Raw genomic sequence first — 15,541 nt, forward strand, 5'->3', positions numbered from 1 at the left:
TTCTGTGATTTCATTGAGGCTACAGATGAAAAAACTTCCTCTACCAGTAGATTGATATTTGCTTTGCATTTTTCTAGTCTTAGGAGTCAACTGATTAAATGACTTGGAATAAGTAGGACTTGAATCCCAGGCTTGCTGGCTTTGTGTTTCCTAGACCACAATAGTTCTTGTAAATCAGTTGTTCTCTGTAAAATTAAGATAATCATATATGTTGTGATTTTTATTGGAAACAAGTCATAGTGGGTCTTGAATTACAGGAAAAGGAATTTGGATTTTATTAGGAAATAAGGCAGAACATGTTCAGAATTGTGCTTTAGGAAGAACAATCTTAATTATTTTTTCTTAATTTTAATAATCAGTCAGTAGGTATTTATTAAGCTATAATTGTGTGCTAGTCATTGGAGACATGATGGAAAAGCAAAACCAGTCCCTGATCTTGAGGATCTGTAGTCTAGCAAGGCAAGAAAACATGTACTTGTTTGTACACATACAAAACAGCTAAAGAATCATTTGGAGGGGTTACAAAACAAGATTGGTACTCCTAGCCTAACAGAGTAAAAAACAAAAATAATACATTTTCAGTCTCTCTCCCACTGTTAATTTAAATCTCCCTACCCTGTGCACTAAAGTAAAGCTTAAAGTGTGAATCACAAATTCCATATGGGGGTCATGCAACTGAATGTGAGGGTTGCAAAAAATTTGACAATGGTAAAAAGTACCATATATTTCACTAAGGTTTAATTCTTTATATAAAAATAAAGAAACACCTCTATCTCATTCATATGTCATTTTGTTTTCATCTTTAATAAATGGCAAAATTATATGTATACCAAAGAATTATTTTAAAATATTTGATTTATATACCTGTTTTATATACCCACATATCTAACGTAGTATTAAAAATCTCTTGGGCAAAAAGTGATGGTGAGTGGAAAAGGTTTAAGAAGCCCTGGTCTAGGGCAGTGGTCCCTAAGTTACATGGCTTTGGATCCCTACTAGCTGCATATGTTGGCTTAGCAAACCATAAATTAACATCATCTTGTTGTAGTTTTCTTTATTTTTTTAAATGGTTCCCAATTACATTTTAATCTGAGCTTTACTTGGGATTTTGCAGGCTGGGAGTTTTATATTTTTTCTCTAGGATATATTTTAGAAGCTGATGGAGCCAGGAAAAGTCTCCTATAGAAGCTGGTACTCGAGTTGGGCCTAAAGTGAGAAGTGCAAGGAGACAGAAGTGAGGAGGGAGCATGCTCCATGCCTAAGGGAGGAGGGATTTTCTGTGTGCGAAAGACAAAGGAGGCCACTTGACTGGACTAGAGTCACAGGAATGAGACCAGGTCGTGAAGGATTGTAAATATCAAACAGGGGAGTTTATATTTAATGCTGCAGAGAACAAGGAGCCACCAGAGTTTGCTAATCACCATTTAAGGAAAATCCAAAGGCAACTGCAGGAAGGATAGACTGAAGAAGGCAGAGACCAGAGTCAGGGAGACCAGAGAGGAGGCTGTGGTGATGGTCCAGTTAGAAGTGACGAGGCCCGAGCTAGGGGAGAAGCCGAGAGAAAGAAGAAAAGGCAGAAAGTGAGAGGGTATGTGAGAGAGAGGAAGTAGAAATGCCTGACCATGATCACTGGATAGGAGGTTTCCAAGGGAGGGTGAGGATCAGGGACACCAAGCTTGGAACCTGGTGACTCTTAGGACAGCAGCAGCCTGGGCAGAAGTAGTTAAGTTTGGGAAAGTTGTGTTCTAAGATTGCAGTTGACCAGGCCTGACTGAAGAAATATTTTGTTATGTGGTCAGATTTACTTCTTCCTTCTGATCACTGAGAAAGCTACATCATAGCAGTTTCTGGGTTTTCCAGCGGCAGCAGAGGCCCAGGTATTCCAGATGAGCAGGGCTCGGGGAGAGAAAGCATCAGCCCTGTTTCCAGGCTGTGACCAGATTTTCTTTTCTCATTCTGGCTCCTCTGCCTTCTCTGGGGTCAGGGACTGGGGCAGCTTGCAGAACCAAGATAGGGGCTGATGCACACCCATGTGGTGCTTTTGCAAGTAGTTTTCATTCACCTGCTAGAGAAGTGGAGGTTCTGGTGTTTGACTAAGCCCCGAGAGGGCCTAGTGCCCAGTTCTTAGGATTAATCACTGGGTCCTCTTTTAGAAGAGTTCAGTTCAGTTCAATTCAACAATTCAACAAGTTAATCACCTACTGAATGCCAGGTGCTGTCCTAGGCTCTAGGACAAAAACAAAACTCTCCCTGCCCTGCCCTGTAGTAGGTACCCAGAGAGATGCAAAATATTTTCCATGGAATGAGAACCCACCAGTTGACAGAATGGAGACAGGAGGGATGGCATTCCAGGCATGCCTGGGCAAGGGCTGGAGGTGAGAGGGAATTTATATGAGGAAGAGGAAGAGGATATAGGCCAGTTTGACTGGAACAGAGAGAGAACAAAAAGAGAAGGAAGGAGAGAAAGAGGGAGAGGGTGTGTGAGTGTGGGTGTAGAGGAAGAGCAACTATATGAGCAAGCAGGCCTGAGGTGAGATAATGTGAGCATCTTCTGAAAACCAGATTGTCAAGGGCTTTTTATGCCAAACACTAGAGTTTATATTTTATGTGAGAGACAATAGAGACTGAGGTGTCTTGTATAGAAGAGTAACATCATGAAAATTTTGATTTAGAAATACTGGGTGAGTAGTAAGTATGTGGGAATGGATCAGAGAAAAGAGAAATGAAAGGCAGGGAGATCTCTTAGGAAGCTTCTGTGGTAATCCAGTGAGACATGATGAGGGTCTGCTGCAGGATAGTGGCCCATGAGACCAGAGAGAAGGCAACACGGTGACAATTGCCAAGAAGTGCCAAAGAAGACTGATTTGAATTTCTCTTTTTCTTGCCTTCTTTAAAGGTACTAATGCCTAATGAAAAGGGCAAGAAGCATTAGGAAGGAGAATTCCATCTTAGTGTGCCAGAGGGCCTGAATAATTGTTCAATCCAGCATTGAGAAATTGAGGGACGCATCTTAAACCTGTTCTCTCGCTAGTATCTATGGAGTTCTCAGAACCCCTTCAGTGGAAGCTCTGTTGTTACTCTGGGAAGACTGTGTTATAGACAACTTGTAGTTTCTTCTTATTCTCTTTTCTCTCTGTCTTAGGTCTTGAATGTTGAAAAAAATCAATTGAAATGTCTTCCACAGTCCATTGGGGACCTGGCCCAGCTCCAGACCCTCAATGTGAAAGGTATGAGAGTAAGATAAACTCCCCAGTACTGGTCTCTTCACCTGAGTAAAGATCAGTTAGATCTGAACTACCTAGTACCTGTACATGATTTGAGGAAGCTGATAGATAGCTTAGTGACTAGATCACTGGGTCTGAAGTCAGGAGATCTGAGTTCAAATCCAGCCTCAGACATTTCTGCTGTGGAACCCTGGGGAATTCATTTAACCTCTGCCAAACAAAATGGATCCACTAGGAGATGACAAACTGCTTCAGTATCTTTGCCAGGAAAACCTCAAATGAGGCTACAAAGTGTTAGACATGATTGAAATGACTGAAGAACAAAACCACATGTCTTGAGCAGATATCCATTGAAAGAGTAAAAGTATTTTGTAGGGAAAAGCTGCCACATACTAAATGAGCTGTGGCCAAGGATGAGCCTTGCAGTGTTGAACAATAAGATTTACCACAAATATTTTAAAGGATATATTTTTTGTTGTTGTCTTATTTTTATATTGTCCAGATTTCCTCCCACTTCCTACCTCATATTCTTCCCAAAAAGCCATCTCTTACAGCAAATAATTTTTCTTAAATGAGGAAAGGATAAATAATTCAGGGGATCAGATGAATACATTAAAAAAAAAACCCACCCTTGATGCTATATGTAGTCTTCTCCATTTGAAGATCTACCATTTCTGCAGAGAAGCAAAGGGAAGCTTCTTCTCATGTCCCTTCTTTAGAGCCAAATTTGTAATTATTTCAAAACATTCTATTTTGATAGATTTGTAGTTCTTTCCATGTACATTAGTGTGGTCATTGTGTATGTTGTTTTCCTACTTTTGTTTACTTTGCAGCATTTCAGGTAAGTCTTTCTGTGTGTCTCCATGTTCATTAGAGTTAATCTTTCTTCCTTTTTTTTTCAGTAGTATTTAATTTTTCCAAATATGTGTAAAAATAGCTTTCAACATTCATTTTTGTAAGATTTTGTGTTCCAAATTTTTCTCCCTCCTTCTCTTACCTCCTCTCATCCAAGACAGCAAATCATCTGATACAGGTTAATTATGTACAATTCTTTTAAACATATTTCCATATTTGTCATATTGTACAAGAAAAATCACACCAAAAAGGGAAAAAAAATCATGCGAAAGAAAAAAACAAACAAAAAAAGAAGAGGATGAAAATACTATGCTTCGATCCATATTCAGTCTCTATAGTTCTCTCTCTGAGTGTGGAAGGCTTTTTCCATCCCAAATCATTGGAATTGCCTTGAATCAATGCATTGTTTAGAAGAGCCAAATCTAGCACAGTTGATGATCACATAATCTTGTTACTATGTACAATGTTCTCTTGTATCTGTTCACTTTATTCAACACTGGTTCATGTAAGTTTTTCCAGGCTTTTCTGAAATCAGCCTGCTCATCATTTCTTATAGAACAATACTCCATTCCATTCATACACCATAACTTATTCATCCATTCTCCAACTAATGAGCATCCACTCAGTTTTCATTGCCTTGCCACTACAAAAAGGCTGCTATAAACATTTTTGCACGTGTGGGTCCTTTTCCCTTTTTGATCTCTTTAGGAAACAGATGTAGTAGAGATACTGCTGGATCAAAGGATATGCAGTTTTATAGACTTGTTAGCTTCAATAGTTTCAAATTGCTCTCTAGAATTAGATCATTTCACAATTTCACCAACAGTGCATTAGTGTCCCAATTTTCCCACCTTCCCTCTGACATTTATTATAATCTTTTCCTGTCATCTTAGCAAATTGATAGGTGTGAAGCGTGAAGTGAATACACTTCAGGTATCCTAATTTGCATTTCTCTAATCAATAGTGATTTAGAACATTTTTTCATCTAAGTCATTTTTTATAGCACAATAATGTGCCATTCCATTTATATATTACAGTTTGTTTAACCATTCCCTATTGTGTGGTTATCTACTTTGTCTCCATGTTGTTACTATGTTTGTTGCTACCATGAAAAGTACTGCTCTATATATTTTGGTGTATTTGGAGCTTGCTTTTTATCAATATTTCTTTGATGTATGTACCTCACAGAGGAATCCCTAGTTCAAAGGGTAGAAGCATTTTAATTACTTTATTTGCTTAATTCCAAAATATTTCCCACAATGGTCAATTCATAGGTCTAGTGGAAGTAAATTAACATGCCTGTCTTGCCACAACTCCTCCAACACTAATAATTTCTATCTTTTGTCTACTTTGTCAATTTTCTGGGTATGAAGTAAAATGCCAAGGTTGTTTTGATTTTCATTTATCATACTGCTAGTGATTTTGATCCTTCTTTCATATGGTTATTAATCGTTTGCATTTCACCTTTTGAAAAATATTTGTTCATGTCTTTTGGCCCTTACTCTTTTAGGGAAAGGTTTTCAGTATTATTTTTGTTCTTTTAATTTTCTGTATTTCATGGATAGCAAACCCTTATCAGAGAGATATTTGATACAAAGATTGCTTTCCTCAGTTGAACATTTCCCTAATCCCCACATAGGTTTTAATGACTTTTCAAATCCAAATTATTTTGATCTGGGGGTAGATGGAATTGGAAGTCAGGTTTGGGGGACTCAGCTTTTTACTTTTTTCACTGCTTGATCAAAAGCATGTTGCTTCTCCATTTAGAGCTTTAGTATTTCCATTTAGAGCTATCAACATTGTTTAGAGGCTGAGAGTTACGTTAAATTTATTGAATGTTTTGGGATAAGTGACAGAGGACTCCATTGAACCCCTGAGATGTGTCAGGCCCAGGGGCTTTATTCAGATGTGTTCAATGTCAATCAGTAAGTAGTTTGAGCACTGAGCTGTGTGCTTGGGATTTTTCCATAGATAACAAACTGAAGGATCTACCTGACACTTTGGGGGAACTTCGTAGCTTACGTACTCTTGACATCAGTGAAAATCTGATACAGAGACTGCCTCAGATGCTGGCTCATGTCCGGACCCTAGAGGTAAATTAGAGCCATGTTCATCACAACTTGTACTCCATATGTTTTTATCCACGAACAAAGTGGACAGCTCTTTCTTTTAGGAAAATAAATCAAGAAACAAGTTTTTATTAAGCACCTACTTTGTGCCAGGGACTGTGACAGACACCAAGAATGCAGTGACAAAATGAAACAGTCTCTGTGCTCAAGGAGTTTACAGTCCTTAGGGGAGGGATCATATACACATATAAATATACACAAAATGAACACAAAGTAATTTGGAGGGGGAGGCTGTAGCAGGTGGTGGGGATGGATGGGGGAACAAGGCCTCTTACAGAAAGTTGCTTTTGAGTTGAGCTTTGAAAGAAACTAGAAATTCCGAGACACAGAAATGAGGGAGGAATGCATTCTAGGAATGGGGGACTGCCTATGCAAACATATAGAGTTTTAATTGTGAGGAACAACAGCAGGAAGGTCAGTTTGTTTGGGCCATAAAATGCTTAAAAGGGAGTAACATATAATGAAGCTAGGAAAGTAAGTGAGGGCTTTGGCAGGACTCTAAATGCCAGACATGAGTGTATCTTTGATTATAGCATTAATAAAAAACAATAACTCTAGAGTTTATTGAATAGAGGAGTGTGACATGAAATGATGAGACAGTCCCAAGAGATGTTTGTCATTGGTAGAGCAAGGTTTCTCTTTCTTTTTTTTTTTTTTTTTTTGGGGGGGGGGGAAGTTCTAGGGAACTAGCTTCAGGCTGATAAATATTGGAAGAATGGAAGAGATCAGATATGTTGGAGGCTTTGTTTCTATCTCTGATGTTTTACAGACTCTGAGCCTTGATGCTGCATCCATGGTTTACCCCCCAGAGGATGTGTGTGGTATGGGTACCAAGGCCATTCAACAGTTTCTCTGCAAAGGTAAAAATTGGCGGTTTGGTTTCTGGTGCTTTTATCACTCCCTGAAACTCTTAAATATGAATATAGGCATCAGACAGGAAATTAGACATGTCCAGTATTTTCTTTGAGCCCTTTTGCTGTGTTTTATTCCCTCGATGGCCAGATGTCAGGGGCTTTGTGCAAAATCACAAGTTCCTGGCCCAGATCTTTTCCAGCTCACTTCAGATGCCTTGTCTCCCTTCTCCTCATTGTCCCATCCACTGTCTATTCCAAATTCAAATACTGTCAATAATTGTTTTAGTCTTGGGCTTCATTTGCTTCTGTTATCCATATTGATATTCTCCTCCATTGACAAAATTGGGTCCCTGTTAGAATTTGTGTGTCTTGTGTTCTTTTCAGTCTAAGGACATATATGCGGGTGATTGTTCTCAGGCAAAGAGGGCTGAGTGATCTCAGTGGGAGACTTGCATTTGTCAGAAAGATTTTTCTGAGTAGAAAATGAATCCATCTTGGATAATAGAAAAGTGGTGGGATAGGATGTTTAGCTTCAAGACCAGCTGGGAGGTCTGGTCTGGCCCGTATCCTTGCCCTTTGTTGTCATTTTGATAGACCTTGCTCTGCTCTTTTTCAGAATGTGGGCTTGAGTACTATCCACCCTCCCAGTATTTGCTCCCAGTGTTGGAAAGAGATGGAGGAGAGACTTCAGTGGATAGTACTGATGGACTAATTTGCAGCTATGTAAAGGAAGAGACTGAGTGGCAGGTGAGGGTTAGCATGCTGATTCAGAGACACTTCCCTTCCAGACCTAAATATTCAGGGGGCTAATGGCCTTTGGCCACACCTGCCAAAATGGTGCATGGCAGAAGCCCTAGTGCTGGTCGATTCTGTCGTGAACTAATTCCTTCAAGTTTTCAAAGACTGCTTTAAAGCTGAGCCTTAGATGGATCTGCTGTGGTCCTTGGACCACAACTCCCGTTCTTCTCAACTGCTTTTTTTTTTTGTTTGTTTTTCAGAATAAATTCTTAGATTATGAGAAGAGAAAGGTGAGCAAGCATGCAGAAATCCTATGTCTTTGAAAAATGGAAGCCTGAAAAAAACAGGAGGGTTGAGGTGGATATGTAGAAAAACCCAATATTTCATTCTCTCTGAGAAGAGATGATTTTCCTTTTTAGAAATAATAATTGTCTTTGAAAAAAATTGGCAGTCCCGTTCTTCTGTGCTATCTTGCTGGTTTGGCAACAGAGAAGATAAGGAGTGCTGATTTTGGACCTGTTTTCAATTGCTGATTCTGATATTTACTAATTATTGGGGCTTTGGGCAAGTCATACTCTTTCAAGTGTTCCTTCTCTAATCTGCAAAATGAGTGTACTAGCAGCTGTAGTATTCAGGCAATATAGTGTATGTTAAATGTTCTGTTAAGTTTAAAAAGTACATAAATATTAGCTTTATTATCATTGCTGTTTACCCTCATGGTGTCTTTAAAGGGAGAGCTAAGCTATATTGGCCCCAGTCTACACATAAACACTGAGAAGAGTCTTTAAAGGACTGGGAGAGCTAAGCTGTATTGGCCCCAGTCTACACATAAACATTGAGAATAGAGAAGAGGGTCTATCTCCTGAAGAAGTGTAATCCAAGTCCTCTTATCAGGCAGGGTAGAAAAGGTTTCCTGCTGCAGACCAGATTTAGCCTGGCCCTCTGCTAAAACAAGCTGTGACTGTTTCAACCAAGAAGCTGATACACCACCCAAACCAAATATTTCTCTATCCCCTGCAGACTTTTTATCTCTCAGTAATTCTTTAGAAGTTGGGTTGTAAAAGTGTAGGTATTATTTTTCTCCTGTAGTTTCGGCTTTTCTCCTGACCTTTTCTTGGATATGAAAGAACTAGGACAGGTGATGTGTTAGGTTTTAGCTTGGTTTTCACAGGGTGGAGCATTAGCCATTCTGATTCACAGCCCCAGAAATTCCCTGTGTCTGTCACCCACTGCCAGGCACTGCCACACTTAGCAAGAGAGATTCAGGCTTGGGATTTGGTCTTCTCTATGTTGGCCTCGGGGGGGGGGGGGCAGCTCGTTTCATATTCTTGCCATGATCCTTGCCATGAATCTCTGTTCCCTCAGGAACAGAAAATGCTGGAGAAATTAGAATTTGAACGTCGCCTAGAAATCGGGCAGCGGGAACACGCCCAGCTCCTCCAACAAAGCAATATTCAAAAGGATGAGATCCTGCAGACCGTCAAAGAGGTGTGTCACAGCCAGGATTGGGGGGGACCAGATTGTAGTTGCTGTTGGCATGGGGCTGGCCAGACTCTGTTGGGTCTCCTGAGACATTTTTGGCAGGGAGGGCATTGTGCTCATGCGACCGATCCCTGGGGACTACTTTCTCTTTCCCCTCTGCAATCCATGTTTGCCCTGGCCTAGGAATTCCAGATGACTAAGAGAGAAGTTCTGCTTTTGTGGCATGGAGAACTCTCCTGGTGACTTTATTTCCCAAGGTTTAGACTGTGCCCAGGACTGACTTGAGACCACATCTCTCTCAGTTACAGGCTTGATTTAGTGTAGAGGGAGGGATCCTGCCATGGTTTGGCTGGCAGTGTCATTAGTCACATCAGTCAGAGATTGTAACTTGGACTGACCACATTCCTGGCTGAGGTCCGAGTTTTAAAATCATTCCACTCTAGCACCGCTTAGACTCGGTCAGATTTCCCTCTCTCTCTCCCAAGCAGGAGTTTATTTAAACACCTTCTAAACTTTGTCCCCATCTGTGACATCTCGGAGATTGCCTGCCCAACCCTGCGTGATCCTGACATGGGATGAGGGTGTGTAGAATGCCCTGAGTCCTGGATTTGGAGTGGGAGAAACTGCTGTGAATCCTGACTCTGCTCGGTCATCTGCGTGACCTTGTCGCTTCACCTTTTCAGGGACTCAGTTTCCTTATTACAAAGTGATGGGGGGGAGCATTCAAACCCAGATTGATTTCAATGACCAATCTTGATAATGTGTGTGAAGTGGGAGAAGACTTGATGTTTCACACTTCTCCCCTCTTGGGGGATTATGTGGCTCCCATATAGTTATTTGGATCCTAGACATTAAGCTGGAAGGGGTCATCCAATCATATCCTCTCATTTTACAGAGAAGGAAACTGAGGCACTGAAAAGCAAATCATCTTTTCCAAGTCTCACAGTTAGGTGGCAAAGTCAGGATTCCCTCCCTCCCCCAAGGTGTCTGACTTCAGTGCTCTTTCATCCCACCACCCTGTTTTATCTGTCATTTTTACTCATTTTTACTCAACTATTTTCTGGTACAGTGTTCAGTCAGGTAGCAGCACTTTGGGAAACAATTAGAGTAAAAAAGAAAAGGCACTGATAAAACTTGGGAAAAAAATAAGTTACAACCAAAGAGGGAATTAAACCAAATCATCTAAGGTCCCTTCTGAGCCCAACTTCTGCTGAGGTGCTATCAATCTCTGGCGGAGCATAACAAAATTCTAGACCATCTCTTCCGCTACCATTGTTTCCTTTAAGCAGTGGGAGATCTTCCCAAAGGACAGGGATTTGTGAACATAGAGATATTTATGTGCTCCTTATTTCTGTCCTTCCCTCATCCCTAACCCTAAAAGCAACTGCATCTCAACTTATGGAGGAATGGGAGTTCTCACTCCTTGGATTTGCAAGCTTCTCTGTCTCAAGTGCTCTGCTTTCTGCTACAGGAGCAATTTCGGTTGGACAAGGGCCTGAGTGAGCATCAGCGCTACCTGGATGGAGAGCGTCAACGTCTACAAGAACAACTGAAGCAAACAGAGCAAAGTATCTCAAGCCGGATTCAGAGGCTTCTTGAAGATAATCAGAAGTAAGTCTCCCGGACTCCCAGAATCCTCCTTCTCGTGCCCCCAAATATCTCTCATCAGGATTTATGGATGCCTATGATTCTGCCATCAAGATGCATTCTTTGGGTGAAGGCATTAACCCTTTAAAATGCAATTGCCTCAGAAGAGTTTTATATCATTATCATTGTAGAGCGATTTATTCATCAGGGCTTTTCCAAAGTAACAACTAGCTGACAGCAGAAACTGTAGGGAGTCTAGGTTATCATAAAGACAGTGGACCCTTGAGACAAAATGAGGTGTTCTGGAGCATGTCACAGCATGGGGAAAGGAAGAGCCTCAGAAGACAAATTTCCTCTTTTTTGCTGTTTTGCTGAGAGCTGGCTTTGCCTTATCTCCTTTAGGAAAAGTCTTTTTTAAATTTTTATTTATTTATTTATTTATTTATTTTTACCTCAATAGTATTTTATTTTTTCAAATACAAAGATAGTTTCCCCAATTTGTTTTTGTAAGATTTTATATTCTAATTTTTTTCCCTCCCTCCACTCTTCTGAAGATAGCAAACAATCTGATATAGGTTAAATATAGGTGCAGTCCTTTTAAACATATTTCCATACTTGTCATATTGTGCAAGAAAAATCAGACCAAAAGGGGAAAAAACCATGAGAAAGAAAAAGCAAACAAAAAAAGATGAAAATATTCTTCGATCCACATTCAGTCTCCATAGTTCTCTCTCTGGATATGGATGGTATTCTCCATCCTAAGTTTATTGGAATTGTTTTGAATTACCACATTGTTGAGAAGAGCCAAGTCTATTACAGTTAATCATCATATAATTTAGGTGACAAGTCTTTATTGACTAAGTGTCCAGTCCTGGTGCCTCAGGAATCTCAGGGATATAAGAGCAGGTTCTTGCAAAAATAAAATAATCTGACTCCGAGGAACCTTTTGATCTTTTCCACAGACAAAGGAAAAATTCTGAAATCTTGAAGTCACTAGAAAATGAAAGGTAAGTGTTTAGCTTAACAAAAGCTTGTTGGAACTAACTTAGGGCAAGTTGTTCTTTTTCCCTTCCTTTCTTCTTTACTTTCTATGAACTATGAGAATTAGGTCAAAGCCTTTTACCAAAAAAAATTCCCAAAAGTAGGGGGTTAGATGTCTACTTTATTTTATCCTACTGAGAATCCATTTCCCCTGGGAAATGATTATATTAATTACTTACTAGCTTCAGATTGTTTTAAAATACCCACTAGAAATTTATGCTCTTAGATCATCTGGATTCCCAAAATACTATCAAGAATCTTCCACTACCATTTCAACTGCTACCATTAATCCACACCAACATCTGGCCCTCTCCATCATTAGTAGTTATAGTTAATTGGCAGGGTCTCCCTTCTGTCCATGAATTAATGCACTTTTCCTACTGTGAGATTTTTGAAAATTAACTCTTCAGCACCTCTCATTCTCTAAGGGAATTAATTACTGATGGAACTTTGAAAATGTAGGTGCTTAATTAGGATGGCCAATGAGCAGCTTCATCTGATGTAACTAGATTTGATGTTATATTTCTTTGAATGAATATAAACTTTCCAGGATAAAAATGGAACAACTCATGGCCATAACCCAGGAGGAGACTGAGAATCTACGCCAAAGAGAGATTGCTTGTAAGTTTTAAAGGCAGGTGGTGAGTCCTTTATTGATACAACCATTGGTTACATGGAATATAGAAAGATTTTATGTTGGGCAACTGACAGAGATTTACTTAACAAAACTATGATTGTTGTTTATACTCAGTGTTCTGAGGCTGATTAGTTTCCTCTTTCCTGTCATCTCCTAGGGAGATATAACCTACTCTTTATTATTCAGGGTAATGGGGGAAAGCTTACACATGTCAAAATCCTGGTTAATTGAAATAATATGCAAATTGTGCGTTAGGAATTAGTCTAAGGAAATGAGGCAATTACTTTATGTCTAAAATACTAAATTTTCAGTTTAGAATCCAGCATCTAGCATAGTTTTGTTCAGCCAGCACATGGTATTATATATTGTTAATATTTTCAAATTTGTAAGCAATACAGGGGAGAAGACCAATGTAATCCTCTTAAAATAATTACTTTTTTTGGAATATCTGCTTCTTGATTTTTTGCTCCATGTTGTCCCATTAGAGCTATTTCAGGTTTAGATTTTCTGAGGGCAATGATATCTTAAAATTCTCTCTATGAAGTGTTCTTACTGGAATAGGTCCATCCTCCTGTCTGAGGCAAGCCAGTAGGTTTGGTCCAGAGAAACTTAAATGTGGAGTCTGTAAAGAGATTGGGATGACTTAAGGACAGGGATGTGATACTGGTTAATGTATATATACTTTTTTAGGATACTTAGAATTTTGGGGACCAAGCAATTTTTAGAAAACAATTAACCTGGCTTCCCTAAATACTATATTTATTCATGTATTCCACCTCTATTTTGGGATTATCCAGATAAATATTATGTGAATTATGTAACAGGATAGGTCTTTGGGAGTTGTTGAACAAGCTGAATAGCTAACAAGGTTAGCTATGACCTATGTGGAAGTATGTTTAAAAGGGTTGTACATATTAAACCTTTTTCAGATTGCTTGCTGTCTTGGAAAGGGGGGAGATAAAGAAAGGGCAGAGGTTAAAAAAAAAAAAAGGATATTTTGGAATGTTGAAAACTATCTTTACATATATTGGGAAAAATTAAATACTCTTGAGAAAAGTGTCCCAAACCATCCTGAAAGATGACCAGTCTTTGACCAGACTGTGACCAGTCTTTGATGTTTTCCCCAGCTGCCATGCAGCGGATGTTGACGGAAAGCTGCAAGAATAGATTCATACAAATGACCTATGAGTCTCAAAAGCAAAATCTGGTTAAGCAAGCTTGTTCCAGGTAAGATCTGAAGGAATGCTAGAAGAATGAAGGATGGGGCTGGGCAGGGCAGGGGAGTTGGGCAGCAACCCACAGCTAGTCCCTGAGATGTCTGCATCCTCGCTTCCATTCTCAAGCACAAACTCACTGGGGGATCTGAGATGTAGTTAAAAGAGCACTGGCCTTGGAGGCAGATTTGGATTCAACTTCCTGTTCCACTAGTTAGTGACAGGGTCATCCAAGCAAGCCATCTTTCCTCTTCAGCCTCAGTTTCCTCACTTCTAAAAATGAAGATTGGATGAGCTAATTTTAAATTTTCCTTCCAGCTCAAAGTCCTGTGATCCCTCCCTTAGTGTTTGTGTAATGGTACTCTAGTTGTCTGTTCACCCTAACTAAGCTGGTGGGTTGTGTGCATCACCATGATATTTTTAAATCCAAGGAGTCCTTTGGAAGCTATATACAGTTCTAGGAGTGTGAAGCACCAAAGGAATAGGTAGGGTCATATTCTTCCTAGTTATTAGTAGCACTTCAGAGTCTGAGGTCTTTTAGTAAACCAGCCAGATCAATCAAGGCAGACAGGTAGGGAAACAAGGCCTCGGGAAAGCCTGAACCATATGGCCAACATTTATCGAGAAAAAGAAACCTAAATTTTTCCCTCTCTGCTAGAGACAACACACATGCAATTTCTTTGACTTACATTGGCTATTTTTTCATTTCTTCTTTTTTTCCTATTTGGATTTCACCTGTCTTTCTTGCAGCATGGCCCAAATGGATGAAAGATTCCAGCAGATCCTGGCTTGGCAGCAGATGGATCAAAACAAAGCCATCAGCCAGATTTTGCAGGAGGTGGGTTGGGGAGCTGAGCAGACAACTGTCACCTGAAGCTTGGAAGTTGGCCCAAAAAGGAGGCTGGAGTCCAGAGCTCTGGTGAAAGCTCCTAAACTGCCAGAAAGCTAAGCTTCATGCTGGTCTGTTAGGAAGGGAAAAAACTGTCTTCCAAAGGAAACTCTTCTCTGAAGGATTTGGAGAGTGTATGACTAACAGTTTCACTGCTATACCTATGTTAAACATCAGGGATGGAGAATCTACCAGGGGCCTCTGGATGGGCTTTTTTTATTCACTGTCTTCACATGAATTCTGCCTTCTGCTGGGATGCTCTAGCTGATCCTTGTAGCATGGATGCTATTTGAGGTGCAGGCTTAGAATAGGGACAGTGAATTACAAACAGTGGTTAGTTATCCAAACACCAATTCAAAGGGGAGGAGATAGTAGGCTGTCCCTCCACATCCTCAAAGACTTACAAATTGGCCTCAAAAACTTCATAAGGTATTCTTTATACTCTTCTTCCTACCTCCGTCTCTCTCATTCCCTTTTCTTTATACCTCTATCTCTTCTCTCTTCCTAAACATCTTTTCCCTTAGATTTCTCTTCTCCTTTTTCCCTTTTTGTCTTCCCCATTATGTATTTTAGTATTAACTGTCTTAGTGAAATTGAAGGTCCCCACTTTGAACTTTAAAAGCCAATGAGTGAGCATTTTAAGTTTCTCCAAGAAAAAATTAAATTCTCTACTTTTTTTTTTTTTAAGTATGTGTCCTCTTCAATTTTTCTCTAAGCTTAAAAACCTCAATGGAAAAATGGTTCTACCACTTGACTAAACAATGCAATCTCTTTTACAGAGTGAAATGCAGAAAGCTGCCTTTGAAGCCCTTCAACTCAAAAAAGATCTCATGCACAGGCAGATCAGAAACCAGGTGAGCTCCAGGTCACCAGAGGTAAACCCATTTGGGA

General features: G+C 39.8%; 1 protein-coding gene across 3 annotated transcripts in view; it reads left to right on the forward strand.

The window, feature by feature from the left end:
• The window catches only part of LRSAM1 (leucine rich repeat and sterile alpha motif containing 1), a 35,206-nt gene that overhangs the window by 10,225 nt on the left and 9,440 nt on the right, over positions 1-15,541 (forward strand). For all 3 annotated transcript variants that reach the window (XM_051980020.1, XM_051980021.1, XM_051980022.1), the window contains exons 7-18: positions 3,143-3,227; positions 6,051-6,172; positions 6,978-7,068; positions 7,679-7,809; positions 8,061-8,090; positions 9,166-9,288; positions 10,754-10,893; positions 11,832-11,876; positions 12,461-12,531; positions 13,675-13,774; positions 14,512-14,599; positions 15,430-15,504. In XM_051980020.1, coding sequence (XP_051835980.1) covers positions 3,143-3,227; positions 6,051-6,172; positions 6,978-7,068; positions 7,679-7,809; positions 8,061-8,090; positions 9,166-9,288; positions 10,754-10,893; positions 11,832-11,876; positions 12,461-12,531; positions 13,675-13,774; positions 14,512-14,599; positions 15,430-15,504 — 1,101 coding nt within the window. The remainder of the gene's footprint in view (positions 1-3,142; positions 3,228-6,050; positions 6,173-6,977; positions 7,069-7,678; positions 7,810-8,060; positions 8,091-9,165; positions 9,289-10,753; positions 10,894-11,831; positions 11,877-12,460; positions 12,532-13,674; positions 13,775-14,511; positions 14,600-15,429; positions 15,505-15,541) is intronic.

Source organism: Antechinus flavipes, chromosome 2, assembly GCF_016432865.1.
Source record: "Antechinus flavipes isolate AdamAnt ecotype Samford, QLD, Australia chromosome 2, AdamAnt_v2, whole genome shotgun sequence".
NCBI classification, from domain to species: domain Eukaryota; kingdom Metazoa; phylum Chordata; class Mammalia; order Dasyuromorphia; family Dasyuridae; genus Antechinus; species Antechinus flavipes.